Source organism: Hylobates moloch, unplaced genomic scaffold, assembly GCF_009828535.3.
Source record: "Hylobates moloch isolate HMO894 unplaced genomic scaffold, HMol_V3 SCAFFOLD_13, whole genome shotgun sequence".
NCBI classification, from domain to species: Eukaryota; Metazoa; Chordata; class Mammalia; order Primates; family Hylobatidae; genus Hylobates; species Hylobates moloch.
In genome coordinates this window covers 99,263,936-99,288,601 of record NW_026652288.1, presented here as the reverse complement: position 1 = coordinate 99,288,601, position 24,666 = coordinate 99,263,936, and the positions used below count along the sequence as shown (strand labels likewise).

General features: G+C 37.1%; 1 protein-coding gene across 7 annotated transcripts in view; it reads right to left on the bottom strand.

The window, feature by feature from the left end:
- TP63 (tumor protein p63) overlaps positions 1-24,666 on the bottom strand; it is a 259,044-nt gene that overhangs the window by 80,442 nt on the left and 153,936 nt on the right. For all 7 annotated transcript variants that reach the window (XM_032171896.2, XM_032171898.2, XM_032171901.2 and 4 more), the window contains one exon: positions 8,806-9,060. In XM_032171896.2, coding sequence (XP_032027787.1) covers positions 8,806-9,060 — 255 coding nt within the window. The remainder of the gene's footprint in view (positions 1-8,805; positions 9,061-24,666) is intronic.

Below are 24,666 nucleotides of genomic sequence, written 5' to 3'. Positions count from 1 at the left end.
ATGAGTCACACTCCTCAGGAGCCTGTCAGATGTCTTCTCAAATTCAAATGAGAACCTTAAGTAATCATTAGTCTTCTTATTTAATACAACTTGGAAACCACTCAAAGGGAAAGTCTTTAGAAATACTCTCCTCGACTTATTCATTATAGTTTTTATAAGATTCAATGCAGATGATACTGGCTGAACAGCACACGAAGCAAAACAAAAACAAAAACTTAGGCACTAACCCAAGAAGGAACTCCTATTTAATCAATGAACTTGAAAGTTTGGTATGAACGCAATTAGCAATTAAGGTCCCTGCTCTGTTTTCCGTCCTTTCTGGTACAATAGCAAGGTGGCAAGTTGTAGGTTTTTTTTTTTTTTCCCCACGTGAATCTTCATTATTAAATTCAGACTAAAATGAGAAGTCTCATTCTATTGGTAAAGTGAGAATCCCTCCCTAATTTACCTCCCAATAAATTAGATCCAGGGTCTCTGACTACTACCAAATTTTCTTTTAAATTTCACATGGGGGGCCTGATGATAGGGTCATGCTCGTTACTAAAAACACAAGAGAGAAATCTACTAAGATCATTACCTTTAGGCCTCTGTGTGCCTCATTACAGGACCCATCGTTCTAAAAACCATTCCATATCTCCAAAATGTCTGCAGGCCTTCAAAGAACTGAAGAATTATCTTTCTATCTTTCTATTCTACAATAAACTCTGCTTTAATTTTGAAGAATTGGAAGTTGTTGGAAAGCTACATTATCTCAAGTCTCCTTTCAGTCACAGTGACCTGACTAGACATACCAATTGCTGCTAATATAAAACCAGGGGGTTTTATTTTATGTATAGTTATATGGTTTTACTCATGATATGACAGCTGAAACTGCTGAGGACTTTTCATGAGAAACACACATCGGCCCTTTACCAAAGCAGGTAGGAACAACTGCATAGACTTGGTCACGTTATGGAAATCGCTAATTTGGGGAACGCGAACAGGAGAAAGTGCAAAGCTGATGTATGGAAATGTACCAAGAGCAACAATCCCACAATAAATGGTACACATCACTCAGGGCTGATTTTAAGTTTACATTCACTTTAAGGGATCTCTGTTGAGCTTAATGATATAGTTTTCCAGAGTCATTAAAAGTTCTTATGACATTATTTTCTCTTTATACTTCAATTATCAGGTGATTTTTGTTCTGGCACACTATGTGCCAATTAAAAATAAGCTATCTGTTAGTAAGCTGAGAAAATTGATGAGAAGCCCTTTAAATCTCAGAGCTCTTTTCTGAGTATAACTTTGGCCAATTTTAAGGAGTTAAGTTACAGAGTTCCATAATTCTCTAATGATAAGCATAGGAACAAACAAACAATAAACTTCCAAGTATCCAATACTGCATATCATTAGATTTTTAAAATATAAAATGATATAAAAATGAGAAGCAGAAAGGTCATTTGCTGTAAGAAAACAAGTTGAGAAAAATATGTGCTGATAATGTATTGCTTAGTTAAATGCAACGAGATTAATCTATATGACTTTGTAAAGGAATAAAGAATTATTACTTCTGAATAAAATATACCTACTAGTAACCTTTCTCTTAGATGCTGATTCCAGTCATTTTATTTTAGTAACTAACTTCCAATTAATTTATTTAAACATTTAGTAATCTCCCCTTGTTACCATTAACACCTTGCACAGGATGGCATGCAGCCTGTGTACTGTTTTGTTTGGCCTATAGTGTTTTACAACTTTTTTTTTAAATTAGTATCATCATTTTAATATATGAAGGTATTACATGCAAACCCAGGTTTCTAGTTACTCTTTTAAAAAAATTAATATTTAACAGTTTAATATTGTGATAATTAATTTAATATTTTAAATATTTTAATACTAGGCTTACTTTCCCCTGTGACAACAGTCTGGGATTGTAAAGCAGGTGTCCTTGTAGATAGAGTATATAAGCTGTTTTGCCACAGTTTCTGTACTTATCATTTGGCTCATTTATGCTACCTCCCTGACCCCAATGACATTTGAGTTTGCTACCTTTAAAGCAGTCCATTATTATTCGCCAAAGTGATTTGTTACATGAAAAGGGTCTGAAAATTTAATCTTGATGAAAATTTTTCATGGTGATTGATATATATCATGTTCTCCATATTAATTTATGGAGAAGAGCGAAGCTATAGTAAAAAAACAAAAACAAAAACAAACGAAAAAAACCAAGATACCATGTAGCTGATACCTACAAAACCAAATTAACTAATGATAATAACATAAATGAAGAAAAAAGAGAAGGAAGGAGTAGAAGGAGGGGGAGAAGAAATGGGGGAAGAGGAGAATAATAGGGAGAAAGAAGAAAAGGGAAAAGCAGAGGATTTTTGCTGTTACTCTTTGTAGTAGGAAAAGAAATATAAGCTTTATTTAAATTATTCATTTTTAAAATCAATAGTTTTTATAATGTTCACATGCAATAAATCAAGATCAGTTTAATTTTAAATAGACACTCCATGGTGCAGTGAACAAATCACTCAAAATAGTATGGGAGGCTGATAAGCATTAGATTAGATTAAACTGGCTCATCACAAATACGTTAACCTAGAGTCAATCTAAACAAACTCAGGCAAGAAAGCTGATTCAGTTATTCTGCCCTGGACCAGGGAACAACTCTTCGGAAGCATGCCTTACAATGAACATTCCTTTTAAATCCAAAACCTAGAGGTAAGTTACTTGAACCATCACCAAGAATCTCTAAGCATTTTATTTAGCACATTCTTCCTCAATACTCTCTGAACTAAGAAATAGTTTAGATAACAGATTAATATGCTCAAGGTTGTTATTTGCTTCATCATGGGAGCGGCACAAAAAGGCACCTGATACATATCTCACATAATTTATGAAACAGCTATGCAAGAAGTAAAAATTATCTTGTTACGATAAACACAAACACATGTACCAGTGGCACCAGCTACTGACTTCTGCCCCTCACCAATAAAATCTAACAGCCACTCAATTGTAAGATTAGATCAAGCCCCAGATGAGACTCAGACTTTAATGGGGGAAGTGCTTCCCTTGTGAAAGAAAACTGTTAAATCCTATTTACCATCGAAGAGTTTGTCTGTACATCTTGTCCTTTGATGGGCTATTCTTAAGAGTCTCTAAATTCCAGAGGGCCATGCAATTGGCTGGGTTGCATTAGATTTCTGCAGAGCTGGCAGCCTTTTTCTAAAAGTCTTACATTACAGGTAACCTGATGACAGGGAGGGTGGGCCGCAGGCACGCATCTCAGCCTGCCCGTGGAGCCAAAGGGAGTGAGCTTGCGAGACCAAGACCCATATGCTGGGATCAATGGAACTCTCCCGGGAACTGGCTGTTCCCCTTTCAAACGCCACCTCCCTAATCTCTCCACTTGCTCAAGTCAAATTCTCCAAAGCTCTGAACATGACACGAAGCTGGCATGGTTAAGAAAGGCAAAGGAAGAACGCTCTCTATAAATCACGGGTGAAGGCTGAAGGGAACAAATTCACGGGGCAGTTCACAATCAGAGTCAGAATTGAGGGCTCCTGCTGGGAACTACAACTGTTTCCTTTAATTATGAGAAGAAAAAAAGTTCCTTCCCATTTATTAAAGGTTTACTGTATGCTGGACACTGTGCTGGGCACTGGATCAGGGTGTCTGCCATACAAGACCTTGGGGTCAATGACAGGAGAAAGATACAACAGCAAAAAGTGATCCTATGTCCCAGGGGTAGGGTCCTTACTTCAGTCTGAACACAATTTAAAAAACAAAACAAAGCAAAAAAACAACCTGAGGATTTTCATGGCGCGTGCACACAGAGAGTACTCTTGTGTCATGAGCTGTGAAAAATAGCTCTCAAACTGGCAAAGGTGTGTGAGGCCAATAATCGCGACAGACTGAACTATATTCACCAAGAAGCCTCATCACTAGAGGGGAGCACAAAGAAACACCTGCCCCTACAAGCGGGGTTCCTCACCAGGACTCTCAGTTCTCAAGCAAGTGCCACAGAAAGCTTTCTCTTTCCCTCACCAGCAACTCCCAAAGCCTTCCTTATCAGTACAGAGAATTCTTTCTAATGGCCATATGGTTATTGCTTATAACATGCCATGATTTATTCATCTAGTTTTTCACTGGTGACTGATCAGGTTGCTTCCAGTAGTTTGTCATTATACATTAATATGTTCACTCTGCCGTAAATAAGGCCCGCTGTTATTCTTTAACACAAAGAATACAAAAAGGCATTCCCATAATGAAGCATCAGATTAAAAATGAGGAACAAATGTCAAAAATCAGTGGGCTCTTAAACCTGGAAAGGGCCCTTCCTTGCACTGACGAGGAGCGCCTACGTCTGCTTGGGCAGGCTTCAGAAAGCGGCAGAGCCAGCCTGCAGAAGTCTGCGTTCAGGAGAGGCTGTTATCACCCTATGCCATCTATTCATATATTTCGATAGTGGATAGTATCACAGTCCCTCTATAAAGCATGCATGTTAATAGCCCAAAAGCATTAAGAAAAAACCATTAGTTGAAATTTTATTTTTCATTCTCTCAAATGAGTACCTTTAGTACAACTAAAGGTACTAAAGCCTTGTCGAAGCCTCAACAAAACTACAATGAACTCACGAACCGAAGAAATTCAAATTCAGACTCAATAAACACTTGGGAGCGTATGAGTACCTAGGTGCTAATAGGTATGTTTACATGAAGTAATCCTCACGATAAGGAAAGTATTAATGTTCCCATTTGTAGGTGAGAAAAGTAAGGTTTAGAGAGATTGAATTTTTGGTGAAAGCCCCATATGCTGTTAGTAAGTTTCAGAGTTGAAATCTGAATTTAAGTTTCTTGCCATCTCCACACTACCATTCTTTCAACTGTCCTATGATTAACGATTCCCAGCTAAAATGCTAGACCAGCACTACATTAGATTAAATGGTAGGCCTCTGTAACTAGTATCAATTAAATTGTGGAAATAAGAAAATCCAAAACTAAAGCAAATGTTGGTTTGTGGTGTATGTATGTGTGTGTGAAACAGAGAAGATGAAAAATGTTGTCTTATTTTACTTCATTTCATTGAAAGGAGTTTAAAATAAATCCCATATTTTTGTAGAACTGGAAACACAATCACATTTGTTATTTAAAACACAGAAAAGCAAAGGGAAAATGCACATATACTTTAAATATATTAGCTATATTTTGACAGTAATCCTGAGGGTAAAACCAGAAAAGTTAAAAAAGAAAACTTGACATGAAAGGATTGCAAGTGATAAAATGGTACTAAAAATATTTTTATTAAAGAATTACCAGAAGACTATGCGATAAACATGATCTCCCCCTAATGACAGCTGCTTCTGTTTCTTTCAGTTTGTGGGCAGTTCTAAAATGCAGCATTTTATTTTGAAAAATTGCTTTAAAATGCACAAATGCCTAAGAAATAGGTGTTGTATAATAAGGCACAAAAAATTTCTCTACCAGTTGGACTCTGGGACATAAGAGGCAAGCTCCAAACTACACAGGCACTGCCTGCTCCTGTATGCCCCTCCCTGCTCTCAATCCAGAGGAGAAACAGTCTAACTAGGATGGTGGAGAGACCTGAATTGGGGTGAAGGAGGCCTGGGTTCTTCCCCATCCTTGGCTGGTGTTAGCCATGTGTTCTTTACATCTTCGAGTTTCCTCATCTATAAAACTGGGGATTACAAACTTGGTTATGAAGCTCAATTAAGATAACTATATGAAAAAATACTTTTTAAAATGGGAAGTCTGTTTATAAACATGAGGATCTATAATTTGCCTCAAAGAATCAGAAGCTAAGATGCAGGTATCCATGATGAACAACTTACATCTTTTTAGGTGATCTCAGTAGCTGCTCAGATAAGGGTTCGAGTGCCCTAATTTAGAAGAAATGAACTGGGCCTGAAATAAGCCTGGTTGTGAACAAGAAAGAAATTTAATAAAAATATAATTACCATGTGATAGATGAGTAGAAACCTTATTGTAAAATTTATAGGTAGAATGCAGAAAATTGAACAAAAATCCAAGAGAAGCAAAATCACTTAACCAAGGACACTCACGAATGGCAGACAATATATCGATAAGAACCAAAGTCCTTTTAATAACTTCCTGTTAATTATTAATACTATCATCTCACCTGAAGAAAACAGTAGGTTTCACCATCCTCATCCTCTTTCTCATCTGAGGCACAGACTGAATTTTAGAAAGATCAAGTGACTTGGCTAAGTTTACATAAATGATCAAGACCATAATCCAGGTTTTCTGTCTCCCAGTCAGTGCCCTTTTCTCATCACCACAGCGTATCCCTTTTTTCAGGGCACTGATATCACTGCTGTCACATGTAAGGAAATTTTACCAGCGTACCAGAATATTTTCTTTTCTTTTAAACCTACCATTTTGGTAGAGATCTCCAACCTTTTTGAGTGAGACAATTGACTTCTCTGAAAGAGGGGCTTTGAGTGATGGTTTAGGATTGTGCTAAACCTGAAAATAACTTTAATTTTTTTTTTTTTTTTTTTGGAGACGGACTCTTGCTCTGTTGCCCAGGCTGGAGTGCAGTGGCGCCATCTCAGCTCACCACAACCTCTGCCTCCCAGGTTCAAGTGATTCTCTTTTCTCAGTCTCCCCAGTAGCTGAGACTACAGGCACCCACCACCACGTCTGGCTAATTTTTGTATTTTTAGTACAGACAGGGTTGCACTATGTTGGCCAAGCTGGTCTTGAACTCCTGACCTCGTGATCTGCCTGCCTCGGCCTCCCAAAGTGCTGGGATTATAGGTGTGAGCCATCAAGCCCGGCTGACTTTAAGATTTCTGTATGAGGAGGTAGTGAGGAAGGGACAGGGAAGGATAACTAATTTGATGCTGTACTTACATCAAGATTCATCCCCATGGTTTTCTAACAATTTTACAGGGAAAAAAAGTGATTATTTATTTAGCAGCCCTAATATGCCCATCATCTAGTCAGACATGCCAACTCCTAATATAATGGAGCCCTGGCAGAGTAAACTAAATTAGCAACTGTTAGCTTTGAAGACTGGTGACTGTAAATGGTCTGGTTAGTGACCTAAGAGATATCAGTGCTCCATTTATAAAATGGTTATTCTAGTAGCTCTTTAGCAAGATACTACTTAGATCAATCAACCAACTATTTGAAGCCTATAAACTCTAAGTTTACTCACCTGCAGTTTCCATCGCCTCCAGAATTATAAAAGTAGAGGAAACTAAGGATTATGACACCATTGATAAGTAACACGTGGAGGAGAGGTCAAGTTTTAAGCCGATATTCATGCTCTACACTTGAAATATGAGCCACAGGAGAATTACTTCTCAAACCACAAGAGGAAAGAACTAAAATAACATTAATTTTTAGACAATTTTGGGAGATCCTGATATAAAATGGTTGAAAGAAAGGATACAATCCAGTGAGAGGGAAGCAGAAATGAAAAACAGGCTCAGCTACACACAAGTTTCTGTAACTTTAGGCATGCCTCTTAACCTCCAACTTCTTCAGCTTTCCTCACTAGCACAGTGGAAGGTATAAAACTTGTCCTGGGTACTTCACAAAGAAATGAGGTGAAAAAGATGAAATGGATGTGAAGTGATGTTAGAGTGTAATAGGTCTTAGGCATGCCGACCATTTTATAAACTATACCAACTAAAGGCTGGAATGAACTGGACACTATATATAACATAAACATAGAAATGCTTTCCAAAGAAATCCATTTGTCCAAGAGGGAAAAAACTGTCAAAACAATTCTAAAGCTACTTTTTATTAAGATGATGATATTTGGAAGCATTTCTATAATCCATGTAAACATTAAGTTGTTTGACAAACATACCACTTTGGTCTTGAACATTCTTTGATCAACCAGTTAAAACCAGCTTTGTAGATGCCCTCTTTTATACCTGGGCTTTATTCGTGTTATAATACATTTCAAAATACACTTCAAAATAAAATATTCTTGTATCTAATTATGAAAAAGAAAATTCCATGCTTCCTTAGAAAAGTTATAAAGATTTTTTTAAACAATTTCTTTGGACTAATTCTTGTATCTTCCTAATTTATGAAAAGAAAATTCCATGCTTCCTTAGAAAACTTACATGCAGAAAGTTTTTTTTAACAATTTCTTTGGACTAATTCAGGGCTCTGACATGTATATTTAAAGGCTTCCTTTTTGAAAAGAATGTTTCTAAATAAATATATACATATCAATAAATTATAAATCACTGATAAATTATACATAGTAATTTATAAGAAATTATACAATTTACTGATAAATTATAATTTATTGATACCTACATTTAGAAACATATTCATCCTGCCTTCATAAATGGCATTTTATTTTCTTAATTTTTATAACACTATATACATTATTTTACTCAGTTTTTAAAATCACACCTTAATGTGACACTTACTTTTTTACAATAATGAGACTGGTCAACACTTTCACATTCTGGAGACTGTAAACACGTATCCCATGATTATGATACTTCTTACTGGCACAGCGCTCTTCACTTCTCCATAAACTTTCACATACAACAGTGTGAAGCAGGCAGGAACACACTGACTTAAGTTGCCAGGAGCTGGCTAGAACGCAGACATTTGGTTCCTAAATTGGGACTTTTCCCACTAACTGGCACTTTCTCTCTCTCTGGTTCAGTATTGAATACTCAAAGACAACTTTCCCACCATGAACATGGAATTGCTAAACTGGGAAGGGGGAGAAATCCCTGGGACGTGGGGAAGCCCATCCTTGGACGTGGGGGTCAGGTACGTGCGTGCCCGCTGCTCTTACCGTCCAGGTGGCCGACTTGGCGGTGCTCGACTGCTGGAAGGACACGTCGAAACTGTGCGGGCCTGGGTAGTCGGTGTTGGAGGGGATGGCGGGGGATGGCGAGAGGGCATCGAAGGTGGAGCTGGGCTGCGCGTAGGGCGAGGGCGCCGTGACGCTGTTCTGCGCGTGGTCTGTGTTATAGGGACTGGTGGACGAGGAGCCGTTCTGAATCTGCTGGTCCATGCTGTTCAGCAGCCCCAGGTTCGTGTACTGTGGCTGCAAGGACACCCAGAAACCCCAATATTAGCCGTTTAAGCCACAGACCATTGCTCCAAAAAAAAGGCATCCATGGGTGAATGCATTCTGCAGAGATGGACCTCAGGTCGGAAGCACTTCACATTCAAAGTAAAACCGTTGATTTTTGATAAACAGAGAAAACGAGAAGTCTGAGCATGTGTGTGTTTGTAACGGCTTTTCCAGATCACTCAGCTCTATGTGCCACCTCTGGAGACTGACTTCCTACGGAGCATTTGAAAGTAGAGTAGATGCTTATTCACAAACTAGGCAAAACGTTCCCAGTGCTCAGTGGATGCTTAGGACGTCTTTAAATGGATACTGCCTGTTACTCCATTTTGAGGTTGTTGGTGGGGGGTGGGGCATGTTACACAAAATGAGAAAGACCACTTGATAGGTATGTTCCAGAGGGGATTTAAGTGTTAAATTGTTGCATAGGGGGCAAAATCAAATGACCTTCGAATTTTCTCTTAATCTTACAATTCTACATTCTGTCCCAGAGTACCAAGAGTGTACCACCCAACCCCCTAAGGACTGGTTTCACAAAGACTGGAGGATCATGGGTAGCAGGGTTAGGGACACCCAACTATGTATTTTAAAAAGTAACCTGCTAGTAAATCATCCAAACTGGTCTAATTTTTTTTATTTGTTCTTTCATTTTCTTAATAGAAATGTATTCTTTTCTAGAGTAGAACATTTGTAAGAGAAATACCAGCTACTTATGAAGAAAATTCTATGCTCAATATAATTCAAAAATACATTAGCTTGTGTATTTCCTTCTGCCAGATGGTTTTATGTCTTCTATGTGAATGGGCCCAAGCACAGAGTAAAAGTACTCAAGAACATATTTATGAAAGAATAAATTAATTTTGCCTCATTTACTCTACAAAAAACCTGACTGTATTACTATCGGAGAGGTAAAGCGTTTGCCCTAGCATCCGCTAACACAATGACTGGGGCTTTCAGAGCTGAATCTTCTGGTTCTGAGTTCAGGGCCCTGCGCATGCCATCAAAACTGTCAGCCAGAGTAGGCAAATCAGCCTATCGTCATTTCTAAACCTAAGCCAAAATGAACAGAAAGGGCAACCAGCTTATGGTACAGTTGTTTTTCCTTTGTAAAACCTTCCAACACATAGAAACCTTGTTTCATCAACCTAATGAACGAGAAAAAAAAATCAAAAGCAAGATGAAGGCAGTCCTATTCGTACATATTTTATAAAGGAAGTAGGCCTAGCTCTTCAGTTGAAATGTAACTGAGAGTCCCAGATTAAGTAAAACTATAGAGAAGAACAAACTTACAAAGAAATAGGAGCTAGGCTTATCTTTTTTAAAATTTCAAACTTTTAATTATTTTATTGAACTTTTTTTTTTTTTTTCCACAGGGGGAGGAGAAGTAGTGGGCTCTGCCATTCCATTCAGTCCAGGAAGCATTTGTCTAAATGTTAATAGTCACATGCTCATTCCATTACATTCATGCATTCGCATTCCACTGCCGAATGCCATGTCCCCATTTGCTCTTCAAATAACTATTAATCTCTTTACACTTATCCCCATGCTGACAAGAGCAGCTGTTTGTCTCGCCTTCTCTCCCTTCTGACTTCTGTAGCTGCTATCCACCGCTTATCCACCATCTTCGGCTTTCTCTCCTGGCAGGTGTGGCCAAACTGCAGGTAAGACAACTAGGGGACAAAAAAATAAAACCTGAGCCCCTATCAATGGTCCATACCCCGGCTGAACTAAAGCTCTTAGGTATCCAAGCCTGAGGCAACAGCCTGGGAAGGGGATTGAAAAGATATTTTTTGTGTTCAAGTTAAGGGTCAGTATACAAAGCACTCTTGAACGTCCTGTAGGAATCAGATAATGCTCCCGAAGGCACGTGCCTCCCTACAGCAGTACAATTAGGGAGGCAGCCGTCCCTGACAAAAAGGACAAAGAAACTCACAGCACTTTCTCGCAGGCAGTAAAATGCCTGTTGGGCCACCCCCTTCCCTCCTGCTTCTAGCTACACAGAAGGAACCCAGCTAATTGCGGGCTTGGATGAGAACAAAGACGCATGGGCCCCTTGATTTTTTTTTTAACCCAATATAAACGAAGAAAAAAGTTTTCAGACCACACTTTAAGAGCCAATGAGCAAACACTCTTCAATTCAACAGGGACTTACAAAAAGGAAAAATTCCACGTAAGGGGCAAAAAAAAAAAAAAAAAAAAAGTGTTTGCTTCTGTTGTTTATTGGGTGGGTTCTGAACAGCAGGAGATCCCATGTCCAGGATGGTTTGGTGAAGGCCCCTCTCCCCAAGGGGATAGCAGGAAAATGTCCTTGACTTGGTGAACTTGGTCTGCCTCTGAGCCACCTGAGGAACCTGTGTTTTGAGCCAGGGTTTTTGGCCTTGAGGCAACATTTCCTCAGTCTCCCTCTGCAGTTCAAAGTATATGGTGACTCCGTTGCATTATATTTCTTCCTTCAAATACTGCCATTGTTTTGTTGGCCCGCAATTAACGGGACCTCAAAATAAGTCATGCTCCTTTGCACACTAACTGGCCTTCCTTCCTATTTCTCCTTGTGAGTGGGCCTGGGCAAGGCCGGCTTAGGCTGAAGGCCTGCCAGGCTGTTCTTCCACTGTCCTGAAACAGTGTTTGGTGCCATATAAGGCCAAGGGTAAACAAACCTGATCTAGGCACTGCTTTATCCTAGGGCTTCACCAGTGAAGTTAAGAAAACTTACCTGACTAACTTGAAAGTTGGTTCCCAGAAAATACATTCCTGGTTTATAAATCTCCTGTTATGCTCATATGACATTAATAATTATCTGTCTTTGATGATGTGTTTAAACTGAGCAGCAGAAAATAAAGAGGCCATACTTTCCCCACACTTTCTGGGAAATTTTAAAGGAAGAAGTCATTTTTAATGAGATGAAAATGTTTTAATGAATAAGAGAAGCTAGTGACAATTTTGAGAAAGGGTTGAGGCTGTATATTGCTATATAATTTCTTAAGTAAACTGATTTTATGGATATTAAGAAAAAGAAAGGGAAAATTCCATTTACTGAGGAGTCACAAAAAGAGTCCTTTGGAATGATAGAAAGACTGAACAATTGAGAAGCAACAAAGAAGCAGAAACTATATGTCAAAAGTCATTAATAGCAATGTGGGTACTGATGGGTCTACTTTTAAGCATCATAGTTTTAACTTATATACAGTTCCAAGTGCAATTTTGTACATAAGAACAACAAGATTTGTTACCAATGCTAAATCCTCAGTTAATATAACATAAAGGTATATTCCTTAGGATTGATGAGAAATCAGCCTACTACACAAAATAAAAGTGGGAAAACACATTTCAATTGAAACGCTTCTCAAGTAATACTTTACAGAAATATAAGCCAAGTAGTATACTCCGTGGTCTTTTCCTGGAAAGCATAAAACCGACACTACTAACTTTGAATGTTAGCTTAAAATGAACAGAAACAACCACAAACCCACCAAAGTCAGAACTGAATGACTGGGAATCCATTTACATACTTCTCTTAGTTTATTAAAAATCAATAAATTCGTTTTTCAGAAGTTAATTTTTAAAATATCTAGTTTAAAGAAAATATTCTTATTTACTTACTCCTTTGATTTAAAGAAAGATCGCATGTGTTAACAGGGTACAATTGGAAGCCAAGGGCTGGCCACTATAGTCTAGAAGCAAAAGTGTTACCCAGACAGGTCCAGCAAAACAATTTGTAGTGCTCAGTGCAAGATGAAAATGCAGAACCTCTTGTTCATAGATTAAGAATTTCAAGATGATGATGGCACAGCATTAAACAAAGAATGGTGCTTTTCTGAGATAGGACCCTGTGTGACCAATTGCAGTTTTTACGCCCATGAAGCTGTCTCAGGTCAAGTGAATACTATCTATCCCTTATTTTCTATCACAGCAAATCTGGTGGGGTGAAGGGAGCAGTACCTGTTACCTAATTTACTGCCAATAATTCCATAACAGAGGAGAGAAATGTGTATTATGCTGGGATGTTAATGCAATGCTTCTTGACAATGACAAGTCAAAGAGTCAGTCTCAGAGATGAGAACATGACGCTTTCAGATCAGCCATCAAAACGGCCCTTGGAAGAACTCCCTAAGCCCCCGTGTCCCGTATGCATGTATTTCTTAGGTTACAAAAGTTATTGGCATATTTGAAATGAAATAATCTTGATTTTGGAATAACCTTAACATACCCTGCAGACACTCAAATAATGAGTGAATGGAAACATTATATACCTATCTCAACATGTCTGAAAAACGAGGCAGTATTCTTTCCACAAAACATAAAGGTAAAAATGAACACAACTTCTGTGATGTCTACTGTGAACCTTATAAAGTAAAATAAACAATTTCCTGTGATTCCAAACAGATGCTTCATTTCCTATAAAATAACTTTGAAATAGAAGACTCACTGTTTGGACCCTGGAAAATTTAATTGTAGTTGTGATATATTCAGGTTCCTCGCAAACTAGCTGATCTGGCCACAGAAAGGATGAAGTACACCTTGGTCGCAGGGACTCGACATATTCCCTGCAATCATAGAACACCCTGAGGGCATTCTGAAACATAGCTTGCATGGGAGGTATAAAGATACCCAGGGGCTGAATCTCAAACTGTTTTCACCATGAAGAAACAAAACTGTGTCAATATATATTGCTATAACTCAATATTAAATAATTGGGTTTATAGTTACTTAAAGTTGATGATACAATTATTTTCCTATAAAAGTATTTAACATCAAAAAGAGATTCCAATGAAGCCATTTGACTAGTGCAATAGAAATAGGGATTTACCTATAATTTGTGTTTTTGAAAATCTCTCTCCACCAATTCTGTAAAAGATTATTTTTTTTCTTTGAGATGGAGTTTCACTCTTGTTGCCCAGGCTGGAGTGCAATGGCACGATCTTGGGTCACCACAACCTCTGCCTCCCAGGTTCAAGAGATTCTCCTCCCTCAGCCTCCTGAGTAGCTGGGATTACAGGCAGGTGCCACCAAGCCTGGCTGATTTTGTATTTTTAGTAGAGATGTGGTTTCTCCATGTTGGTCAGGCTGGTTTCAAACTCCCGACCTCAGGTGATCCACCTGCCTCAGCCTCCCAAAGTGTTGGGATTAAAGGTGTGAGACACCACACCTGGCCAAGAGAATTTTTAAAAATGTCCTCTTTTTCAGATATTACTATCTTTAATAGTAAATTTATGACACTGTAGCAACAATATATAGTAAGAGGTTATTTAAAAAATGGGATAGGGACCAAATCAGAGGTAGAAGAGATTACTGTTGGGATATATAATCATAATTTATCTCGATTCAGCCAGACCTTTGTTACAAGATACAACAGCATTCCCCAATTTCACTTGGAAGAAATGGTGTTTATAATCCATGAGTGACTGTTGGATGAGGCTAGAGGATTGAACATGCTTCAGTACTCCTTACACTCCTGTATGGATCCTAGTAATGCAAAAGAACTCTGAACTTAGACTTCTTTACATGGAGTCTAAGTCCCAACGCTGCCACTGGTGTGCTGTGCACCTCTGGGCAAGGTAGCTGAACAACTTGTGGACCTTAGTTTACCATAATCCAAAGTCTATGTAAAATTGAGGAGACTGAATTTGAGGATTCAATGAGAGGGATCTCCAGTTCTAACATTCTGTGACTTATGGCCATCCTCATCTGTGAAGCTACATTAAAACAATGCTGTAAGACCACTTTCAAAACAGTTTTCTAAGGTAACTGTTCTCTCTCTATACAGATATCCCTGACCAAACTTAGAAATCTAAAACATTTTAGGCAGCCCATACAGTTTCCTCAGCTGATAACCACCTTTCACCTGAGGCTTCACGGAGATGCTTTTATGAACATTCTACAGTCCTTCATGGGTAAAGAAAACAGCTTTACTTCATGACCCTGGCTTTAAAAGCATTCATTCAATTATACTTTAGCAGAGAGTACTACATTTCCATCCCGAAATATCAGCAGGATAGTGACTTTTCAACAAGCACTGCCTAAGGGAAACATACTTGTCATTTTTTCGTCTTCTGCCACCTGCCCCACCTCAGAGAATGATGGTTTCTTTTATGCTAGAATTAAACACAATTGACTTACAGTGTTCTACTCCAGGTTAAGAAAAGTTACTGGTATTTAAACGTCAAGTTAAAACACCATCTTTCCAACTGAAGAATTTATTTAGCATCACATTTTTCTCAAAACCAGATTGTATTAGGTATAAAATATTTCACTTATTTTGTTTTCTAAAATTATATAAAAAGTGAATACTTCAAGTAATATATACTCATACAAAGAACAAAATATAAGAATAAAGTATTTAAGCACACCCAAAACTATCAAGACTGTAAGCAGAGAGTTTACTAGATGTCTTGTGTTCTGACACAAAGTGTCAAGATTCCTTTGAGCACCAAGATTCCGTAATTTAGGAGAAAGAGCTCTAGATGCCCCAACGGCAGGTGAGGCAAATAAATACAAAGTTGGCTGATCAGGTGGACAATAATGTCAACTAACACTAGACACAGCATTTGAAAAATAGGAAGTGTGACAGGTATTAAAGTTAAAACTTGATCCAAATGCAGCTAAATTAAAATGTGTAGAACTCAATTAAGAAAAATAAACTTTTAAATTATATTATTTTAGCATATACTCCTATAATAATCATGACAAATCAACAAAATGAAAATCAGAAGGCATCTCAATTCTGAAAGAATTATTATCATTTTATGTCGAAGAAGTATCAAACTAAGCAGAAAGCAGGATAGAATTTTAATATTTAGTAATTTTTAATTCTGGTATCAGGGGAAATATTCAGAATTTCAGTTAATTCAAAGGGAATCAAAATATGTTTGAAGAGATTTTCAATCTATAGCAATCAATATGTTTTAATAGCTCTATATAGAAGATATGGTAATATTAAAAGGAGAAAGTACATAGTAATAAAATTCTTCAATGAATGTTAAGCCATCTTTATGTTAAGCATACCATACTGCCTTCTTAGAAGCTCAGCAGTAATGCATCCTTGGTTTTGAGAGCGAGTTTAAAAATATTTTTTAAATAATGTTGGTAGTATATTTCTCTAGTTCATATCCTAAATTGTGACTTAAAACAATGGGTGATTAAATGTGATTAACATTTTATCACAGAAAATAAGCTTTCATTACCATGACATGAAACTGAAGACATATCAGTTTCAATAAAGTAATGGTGACTATCAGGAGTAAAAAAAAATAAAAATAAATTTTAAAACTCTGAAATCTACTTATCATCCAAGTTCCATCCCCTCTATAAAAGAGTATGAGCTATTACTTCTACTATTATTAATTCTCTTACTGAGTTGTAAGTATGTGTCTTAGAGCATTCAAGTGCTTTGCACGGTTTTACTTATTTCTCATGAGATACATGTCATTAATATCCATGTTTTATACATGTTTTATAGATGAGGAAACTGAAGCTCCACAAGATTAAGTAACTTGCCCAAGGTAGTGAGAAGAGCCTGGATGTAAAACCAGTAAATCTGGCTGAAGAACCCGCTTTCCTAAGTAGCTTTCATTCTGATTGCATGTAAATAGGAATCACTCACATTTCTGTCTGGAATTTTTATCTAAAAGTTACAATCAAGAAAAGCACACCTCTTTGATTTGCTTTTTTTTTTTTTTTCACTCATTAAAGACAGGATATAAAAGTTTCCCCATGCTTAGTTAGAATGGGTATAACTGCAAAAGGTCAGAGACCCAACTCCTTGTAACTACCACTTGAAAGGCATTGCAAATCTGATCTTGTCACTCTCAAGCTTAAATTCCCTGAGCAGCTCCCTATTCTCCTAGAATAAAGGCCTCAGGTCTTTAACGTGGCCTGTGAGGCACTATTTGAAACTCTGCTCTGGCCAAATAGAACTTTCTTCATTTTTTTAAAAGCTAGCTCCTTCGGTCTTCAAGTCTTTTGCACGTGCCAGCTGTTTTCCAATTCATTGTTCAATCTTTAGCTCAGATGTCATCTCCCAGAAGTCTTCTTTGATTGTTCAGATAGATTATTCTCTTTCGTTCCACATTTTCATAGCACTTTCCCTTTGTATCACATAATCATAATAGAAATTAACTATATGTCTAAACTTTTAAAAAATGGTCTTCTCTGCTAGGCAATAAGTTAATGAGAGAATATATCTGGCCTATTTAGTACTGAATCCCCAATACCTGGGATAATGGCTGAAACATAATAGATGCTCAGGAAACAGTTCTTAAAAGAATAAATGCAAAACACTTCAACATGAAAATTACCTGCAGAAAGTATCTCTTTTATTCTAATACAACTAATCATTTATTTTATCCTGAAGTAAGTCTGTGTCCAAATTTGATTCATTTCTTTATATGCTACTGTCAGACAAATGTTATAGTGCATCCCTAAATAATCTCTATGATCTTTACTTTTTGTTTAGCTTTGTCTTGGTAGGTGGGAATTGTGCTTTTAGCTTCAGCTTTTATGGGAACTAGTAGCAGAATAGCCAGTCCTGTCACTCACAATGCAATGAGTAATACTTGGTAGCTCACACCTAGCTGGGAAGTTTATTAATGAGCTTCTACTTCCTTAAAACAAACACATACACACTTTTGTGCCAAGGCAGTGCTTTTTAACCTGATGGTCTAGGTTTTGTTTCGAATGCATCTAGATCAGCAATAAGAACCTATATCTTTGTGGTCATATAATTATTCACTTCCTACTGATGGCGCACATGGCCAAACGCAGGTTGCTTTGAAAAGAAACCACCCAGAAACAAGCTTAGAGAAAGACATTTAGTTTCTGGTAGATAGGCCACAAAATTGGTCCCTCCCTGCCTAATTTTCATGATTTTATGCCCAGTTAGCCAGAATTCAGTTTAGAATAAAGCCATAATTAACAGTTTACGAATGTATGTTTAAGGAACTGAGATTATAGTTTATCAGACTTATAAATCCTTTCTTGCAAATGATATAAATTTATGCTCCAATATAACAAACACTTAAAGGTTGAAACGCTAGTTTTTATTTGCAACTGGAAAACTGAGGCTTGAAACAAGGAGTGTACTACTCAATCTTGTTAGACTATAGGCATTCAAGCAGTGAACACTGTTTCATGAGTTCTGAATTTGCTTTTATTTGTCAAATTCTTTGCTGATTGCTACTTTTTAAATTATATTTGAGATAATTAGTTTTTAGTGATTACTTTGCAATTAGATATGGTGACTTATATAACATTGGAGTGTTCCTCTCAGCTGTCACTTTAACTGCAAAAGAAAACTCAAGTTTTGAGCTATGCAGAAGACATACCTTACTTTTGAAAAGACACTCATCTTATTCATTTTATTCTATTTATCCTATTATAAAAGATATGAGCAAAACCAAAAGTTGGAATACCACGTTTAAGAGAAAAATTGCTTTGAGATTTCTCAGACATCCTTTAGTGATAACACTATAGAGAATTAAAAGGACAGAGCGTTTGCAAATCATCAAGCTTATTCACCCAGATCAAACTACCCCCATCTCTGGTGAGGACAGAGACCTGCAGGGGATAAACTGAATCAAGGGAACAGTGCAGACGCAGGAAAACACTTTTAAAAAGGGCCTGCAAAGCAAGATACAAGTCTAATCTTTTTTTTTTTTAATCAAACACAGTCTGTGTCCTTACGAGTAATCAATTATGTGAAAGCAGCACATACTTTACACTAATTACTTGATACCATATAAATCATCTGGCCTGTCTTTCAGAAATTTTCTTGCTATTTAAAAGATAATGGAAATAATATTGGGCTTATTAAAACAAACAAACAACAACAAATGACTTGCAAGATGTGAAGGAAAATGACACAATTTGGTTACCTGCAGAACATATAGATAGAAGGGGCTTGTATAATATGTGGGCTCGCTTTATTTATATTTATGCACAAGTCAATTACAAACAGCCTTTCAAGTACATACAATACACCATGTATTCCTAGGTGAAGATGTCCCTTCGAGCAACAGCGACAGATGCATGTCCTTATCACATTCAGGGAACATTACTGAGTGGCCCTGTAGGGGATACAGACATAAGCAAAACACATCCTCTACCCTCCCAGAGTCTTCAGTCAAAGGATAGGGAGGGAGGAAGGATCTGGTGCACACAGAAAGCAATGAGGAGGAAACAGAGTAAAAAAGTTCAGAGGATGGAAGTGTTATCCTGAATGGGGGAATCGGAGAGCTTTTTCAGGGTGAAGTTTCTCCCCAGCAGGGCTTAATGACTGGAAAGGATTTGACCTGGAGATAAATATTTGGGGGTGAGGTGTTGGAGTGAAGAAAGAAGGCAGAAAAGCCCTCTTCTCTGAAATCTCGCCATTCTGATTTTTAGCCTTTCAAGCGTTTTGGGATTGTCTGTTGAAATCATTTCCCAGGCCTAAGGCTTATGAAGAGCTTTCTGCCTCACCCAGTGTCACTGCTTCTCTTCATGTGTATCTTGTGGAGTCCTCAACCTCAGTCTGGTGACAGAGTCTCACACGGTCTATTTAAAAGTAATCATGCCATTCCCCAAACATCTGATGCTGCCCTTTGAGAGGGTAATGGTTTTCCTTTTAATTCTGATTCCATCAATAGAGTGACACTAATCCAGACAGATTTGAGTAAACAGGGCATATTCCCCATTGTCTCTGTGATCTGAGAAAGAATAAACTTGAGAAAGATCACTGGCTGCATTGGAAATGGCCCCTTTGGGTGTTTTGCGCAAGCTTAAAAGGAAAAAGAAAATGCCTGTACAGAGTTCCTTCCAAGGCAAGCTCACTTCGGGGGTGGTAATTCTCATAGGGGTATTATACTAAACTGCACCTATTAGTGGCTTTAGCACCAATAAGAAAGTAGAACTATTTCTTTTGTAGTGTTTCCAGCATAGCTGACGAGAGTGTTTCATAAATTTCCGCCTCTGGCAACACACCACAGCTTGACTCAAAATTCCCTCTTTCGGCTTTTATAAGGAAATCTTTTTGTCATTTAAGAAATACAGACAAGATGCAATTCAGATTACAAGTTGTGCATGAAATATCAATTTACGTTACACACACATTCACTAACATTCCAAAAATGTTTTATTCTTGCCAGTTATTCCCTCACCTAGAACCAACATGTGCTCTATCTTAACCCAAGTTACTGAATTTTAAATTGACAGGTGAACATTATCTGGTGAAGCCATCTCAGCTCGAATCCATACAATGATCCATTTGTACTTTGTCTTTGAAAAAGAAACTTGAGCAACTTAAAAATCAGAATATATAAAGTTAGTCCATATCAAACATGAAATCAATCAACTTAGAAATAAGAAATCTATAATTTTTTTTTTGCAGAAAATAGAAAAGAATGGTTTTTGAATAGTATAGGTGCTATGTTCTCAGACCAACTAAGGAAATCAACTGTGGGGACGTATAAAGTAAGGCTTTTGAAAAGATTTTACAGACACTTCATTGAACTACTTATTTCTTTTAAGGAGGTTGTATTTAGTGGAAAGTCACTGTTTCCCCTAATGTCTGTAGGACAATCATATGCTAACATTTGATGCTTTCAAAATCTACTTTTTGAAAGTGGAGGATTAGGTTGGTAAAAAAAGAGAAAGAAATGAGTACAAGCTTAGATGTCTCCTCTAAGCCCAGTTTACTATCTTGAAGCCCAGTTCTCTTATCCACTCCCTTTGGCTTTAAATCAAGTCACTGATTCACTCCTTCCTCCCCCCATGGCCTACCCTCACCTGCCCTATTATTATCTCTTCAATTGCCCACATGGTCTTCTTGGGTGAGATGGAAGTGACGAAGGAGGCTGTGGAAAGGGAGGATATTAATGTGGGAAAAGACATGTCTTCTCCCAATATTTATCTTCACATATTACATCTTACGTATGTATCCTTGTCCCAAAGTCAAATTTAAAAATTTTACGGCAAAGATAATATCTTAAATTTTTGTTGTTTTTTATTTGGTGGGGTTGGTTTTTAAATGGGATATTCACATTTCCTTCTGCTCTGTTATTTATTTCCCAGCTGGGATTCTCATTTTGAATAAATGTCTTATATGCAGCTTCAGGATTACTATTTGCATTTAGAGCAGTGACCAGAGAAAAGACTTCTGGTCCTATTTCTAAGATGACTATTTAATAAATAAAATTAACTCATAATAAACATAGAGAGGCAGTTTGAATTTTGTTCCTAGCTTTGATTAGTTTTAAAATGTCATTACTAAGTCCCTATAAATGATAGGACACCATATCTGTCTCTGTAGAAGTCTAAGGAATGGGAAAAGGTAATCCTCAAATTTTCAGCCCAAGGAATCATTCGGGCTAATTTTTTTCCTTCTTGCAAGATGTCACTCATCATCCCTAGAGTATGTGAAGTTTTCAATCTCGAATTCTGAACACTGGTCACACTTTTAAAACACACATAGATTTCCGCTCTTAGTGAGATCAATATTCCAATTAACTTTTGTTGCTATTTCTACAAAAGAGTTCCATTTTGACACAAATAGTAAATACATATCAGTGTTTAAACCAACACATTTTCTTTTTAAATCAATATACTATGTTCCTTCATCTTGTCTGGCACAGTCCTCCCTTGTATTTTTATAAATTTTATCCCCTCTACATAGAATGTCTTTCCTCCCCTCACTCCTCATCTGAATTTCAGTTCTCAAACCATATAAAATATTACCTTTATCATAAACAGTTTAAACTCTATTTCACTCTTTTAAAACTCGGGATATCTTTTACCAATTCTGTTTTATACTGGAGTCATTTATGAACCCCTCATATACTCCCTCAGATTATGAATTTACGGAGGCTAGAAGCTGTGAATTACTAATTTCTTCTTTCTTCACAGTGCATATCACAGTGACTATTACAAGTTTTCAGTAACTGTCGGGTTGGAAGGAAATGCTTCCTTTAGTGGGGAAAGAATCAAAATGTTTTGTGGATGGCACTTCAAAATCATTGTATCTGGCTTACAGCCAAATTTATACTACTTTTTCATTTTGGGGTGGAGTGTTAGTGTGTGGAAGAGAATTAAATAAGGAATGGGGTCTTTACAGAGTGACTATATAATTTATCTTCTAAATGCGACAGTTTTGAAAGTGAAAAGGTGTGCTAATAGTAATTATGCTAGAATAGCAGGCATAAATAAAGACAAACCAAGACCAATAGTTCCCAATTTGTCTATGGCAGGGACCATAGCTATTAAAAAGAGCACTGGGCAGAAAATACACAGGTTGTATGAGACTTTAGAAACAATCCATTCGTATCCTTCCAAAGGTTCGAGAGAAGTGATAGATATTTCTGCAAAACAGGCAGCCAATGTGCAATGCAGAGAAATGCATTTTCATACTTCTAAGCAATCTCAAGCAAAGCCATTTATTTTCCCTGTGCTCTCTAGTAGAACTCCAATTACACAATTACACCATTCTTCTGTTCAAAACTTTTCTATGGCTTGTCATTGTCACTATAATAAATGTACTCTCCTCTCAGTGTTACGGTCATCTCTGAGCCACTCTATCTTGCATTTCCAACTTTATTTCTTGATCATCTCATAATTTCAATTGCATTTGAACTATTTGATGCTTCTCGGTGTATCAGCATTCACTCCTCACCCCCCTTCCCTTTGCTGATGCTTATTTCTTCACCTAAAATCCTCCTTCCTTCTTATATTTCTAGAACTTGGAAATTTCCATCTGTCCTTCCAAGTGCAGCTTCATCTTACATATGCATATAGACTTTCTTGATCCTCCTACATCATGGACGCTCTTTCCCTTTGATGCTTTATATTATCTTGCTCACACACTTAAAATCTCTCCTGTATTATAATTGCACGCATACTTAGCTCATTCCCCCAATGAACTATAAACTTCTTAGTGTAGGAATTGTTTCTTAATTATTTTTAGAGCCTATGTACCATTTTACATATGATTGATGCTCAGTGAACATTTTTTTAAGAGTCAGTCAGTTCTTCTTCTAACCTGTTTCTCTTTCTCAATACTACTTTTCATGAATATTGACAACGTAGAACTTAATCAAAGAGTATAAGTAAAAATTATAAAATGTTTAGAGAGGTGGCCCATTAATAAGCCACATTTCACTATTTTCTTGGGCCCACAGATTGTGTCCTTAAGATTAGGAATAAGATTTAAAACTTAATTTTTGAATCAAATGTTTCACCTTGATACTTGAATCCATTCTCTTCCAGACCCAAAATGTAGTACTCTATTGGATACCATTTGTAGGTTCCACTAAATTGGCACTGGACAATAATGCTATATTAGTCATCTGACATTTTCCTCAACATACATCTAAAGAAAATTGAGTGCCCACTTGGGTTTAACAATTTTTTATCTTCAAAATAGTAAAACGTATAAATTATTGAAATCATCAAGTTGTTTTTCACAGAAGTATCTTTTTGTTATCTGTATTCATTCTATTTGTTGACATAAAACAATTAGAAATTTAAAAATATTCAAGAGGAGAAAAAAGTTATACTAGGAAGGAAGGATTTTTACCTGTGCCCCTCTGTTCTACCAGCTCAGATTCCACCCAAAGCAATCATATGCACATCAAAGAAAACTAGGGTGTATTTGTGGTAACATATTTCTCAACTGTTTGATCCAAATCCCTTTTTAAAATCTCATGACATTAGATACATACTCCCTTTATAAGCAGAATGCAGAATCTAAATTCTGTACATAGTAATTGAGGAATGTTTTAGCAACTTTGCATTCAGAAAATGTATGTATAATGAAAAAGAAACCAACAATTTTTTGGTTGCTCTAGAAAATGTAGACATCCATTGATGCTTTCTGCTGCACGTGTGACATCCTGTTGAGAATCACTGCTCTTCTAAAAAGCAAACCAAACCAAACATGGTTTTCCTTATCGAGGTAAAGGATAAGTGATTTATTGTCTCAAAATCTTTTTTTTTCCAGTAGTGGTGAAGGAAGGTATGATCTGTGATCTGTGATCTAAGATGTCTTTCTCCTAGTTCCCTCCAGGCTCGAGGACAACCAACTGTAAAACAAGTAGTGCAATCTATGGCCACAGCATGGAGTGAGGAATACGACCTGGCTGACATGAATTAAACCTGCAGCTTCTGCTTCTCACCCATTGTGCTTTTTCCTATGATGCTAAATAGCTCAGAAGTACATCGTGGGACAGCTTAGTACATTTATTAACTATCAATAGAAAACTCACACCCATATCTTTTAAATGGTTGAGTCAGTAGAAATAGTACTAGGACAGAAAAGATTTTTTTCCCTAGACCAAGCAGACAAAGAAGTCAATTAAGTAAGAATGACCTGGGCTACAGGGAGTTTACACCGCTGTCTCCACACTTTTTTTCTTGCATTCAACTGGCTTTGTACAACAGTTCTTCATGGAAACTTTTTTGGAGCATCTGCTAGGAATCATCCCATCTCTCCTTGGTATTAAAAAGAAAGTGGCTGAGTAAAGGGAACACGATCATGTACATATAGCTCTCTCAACTACCGAAAGAAAAATTATTAACCCTGATTTGTAAAATGAGGTGTTTCCATATATGAACCTC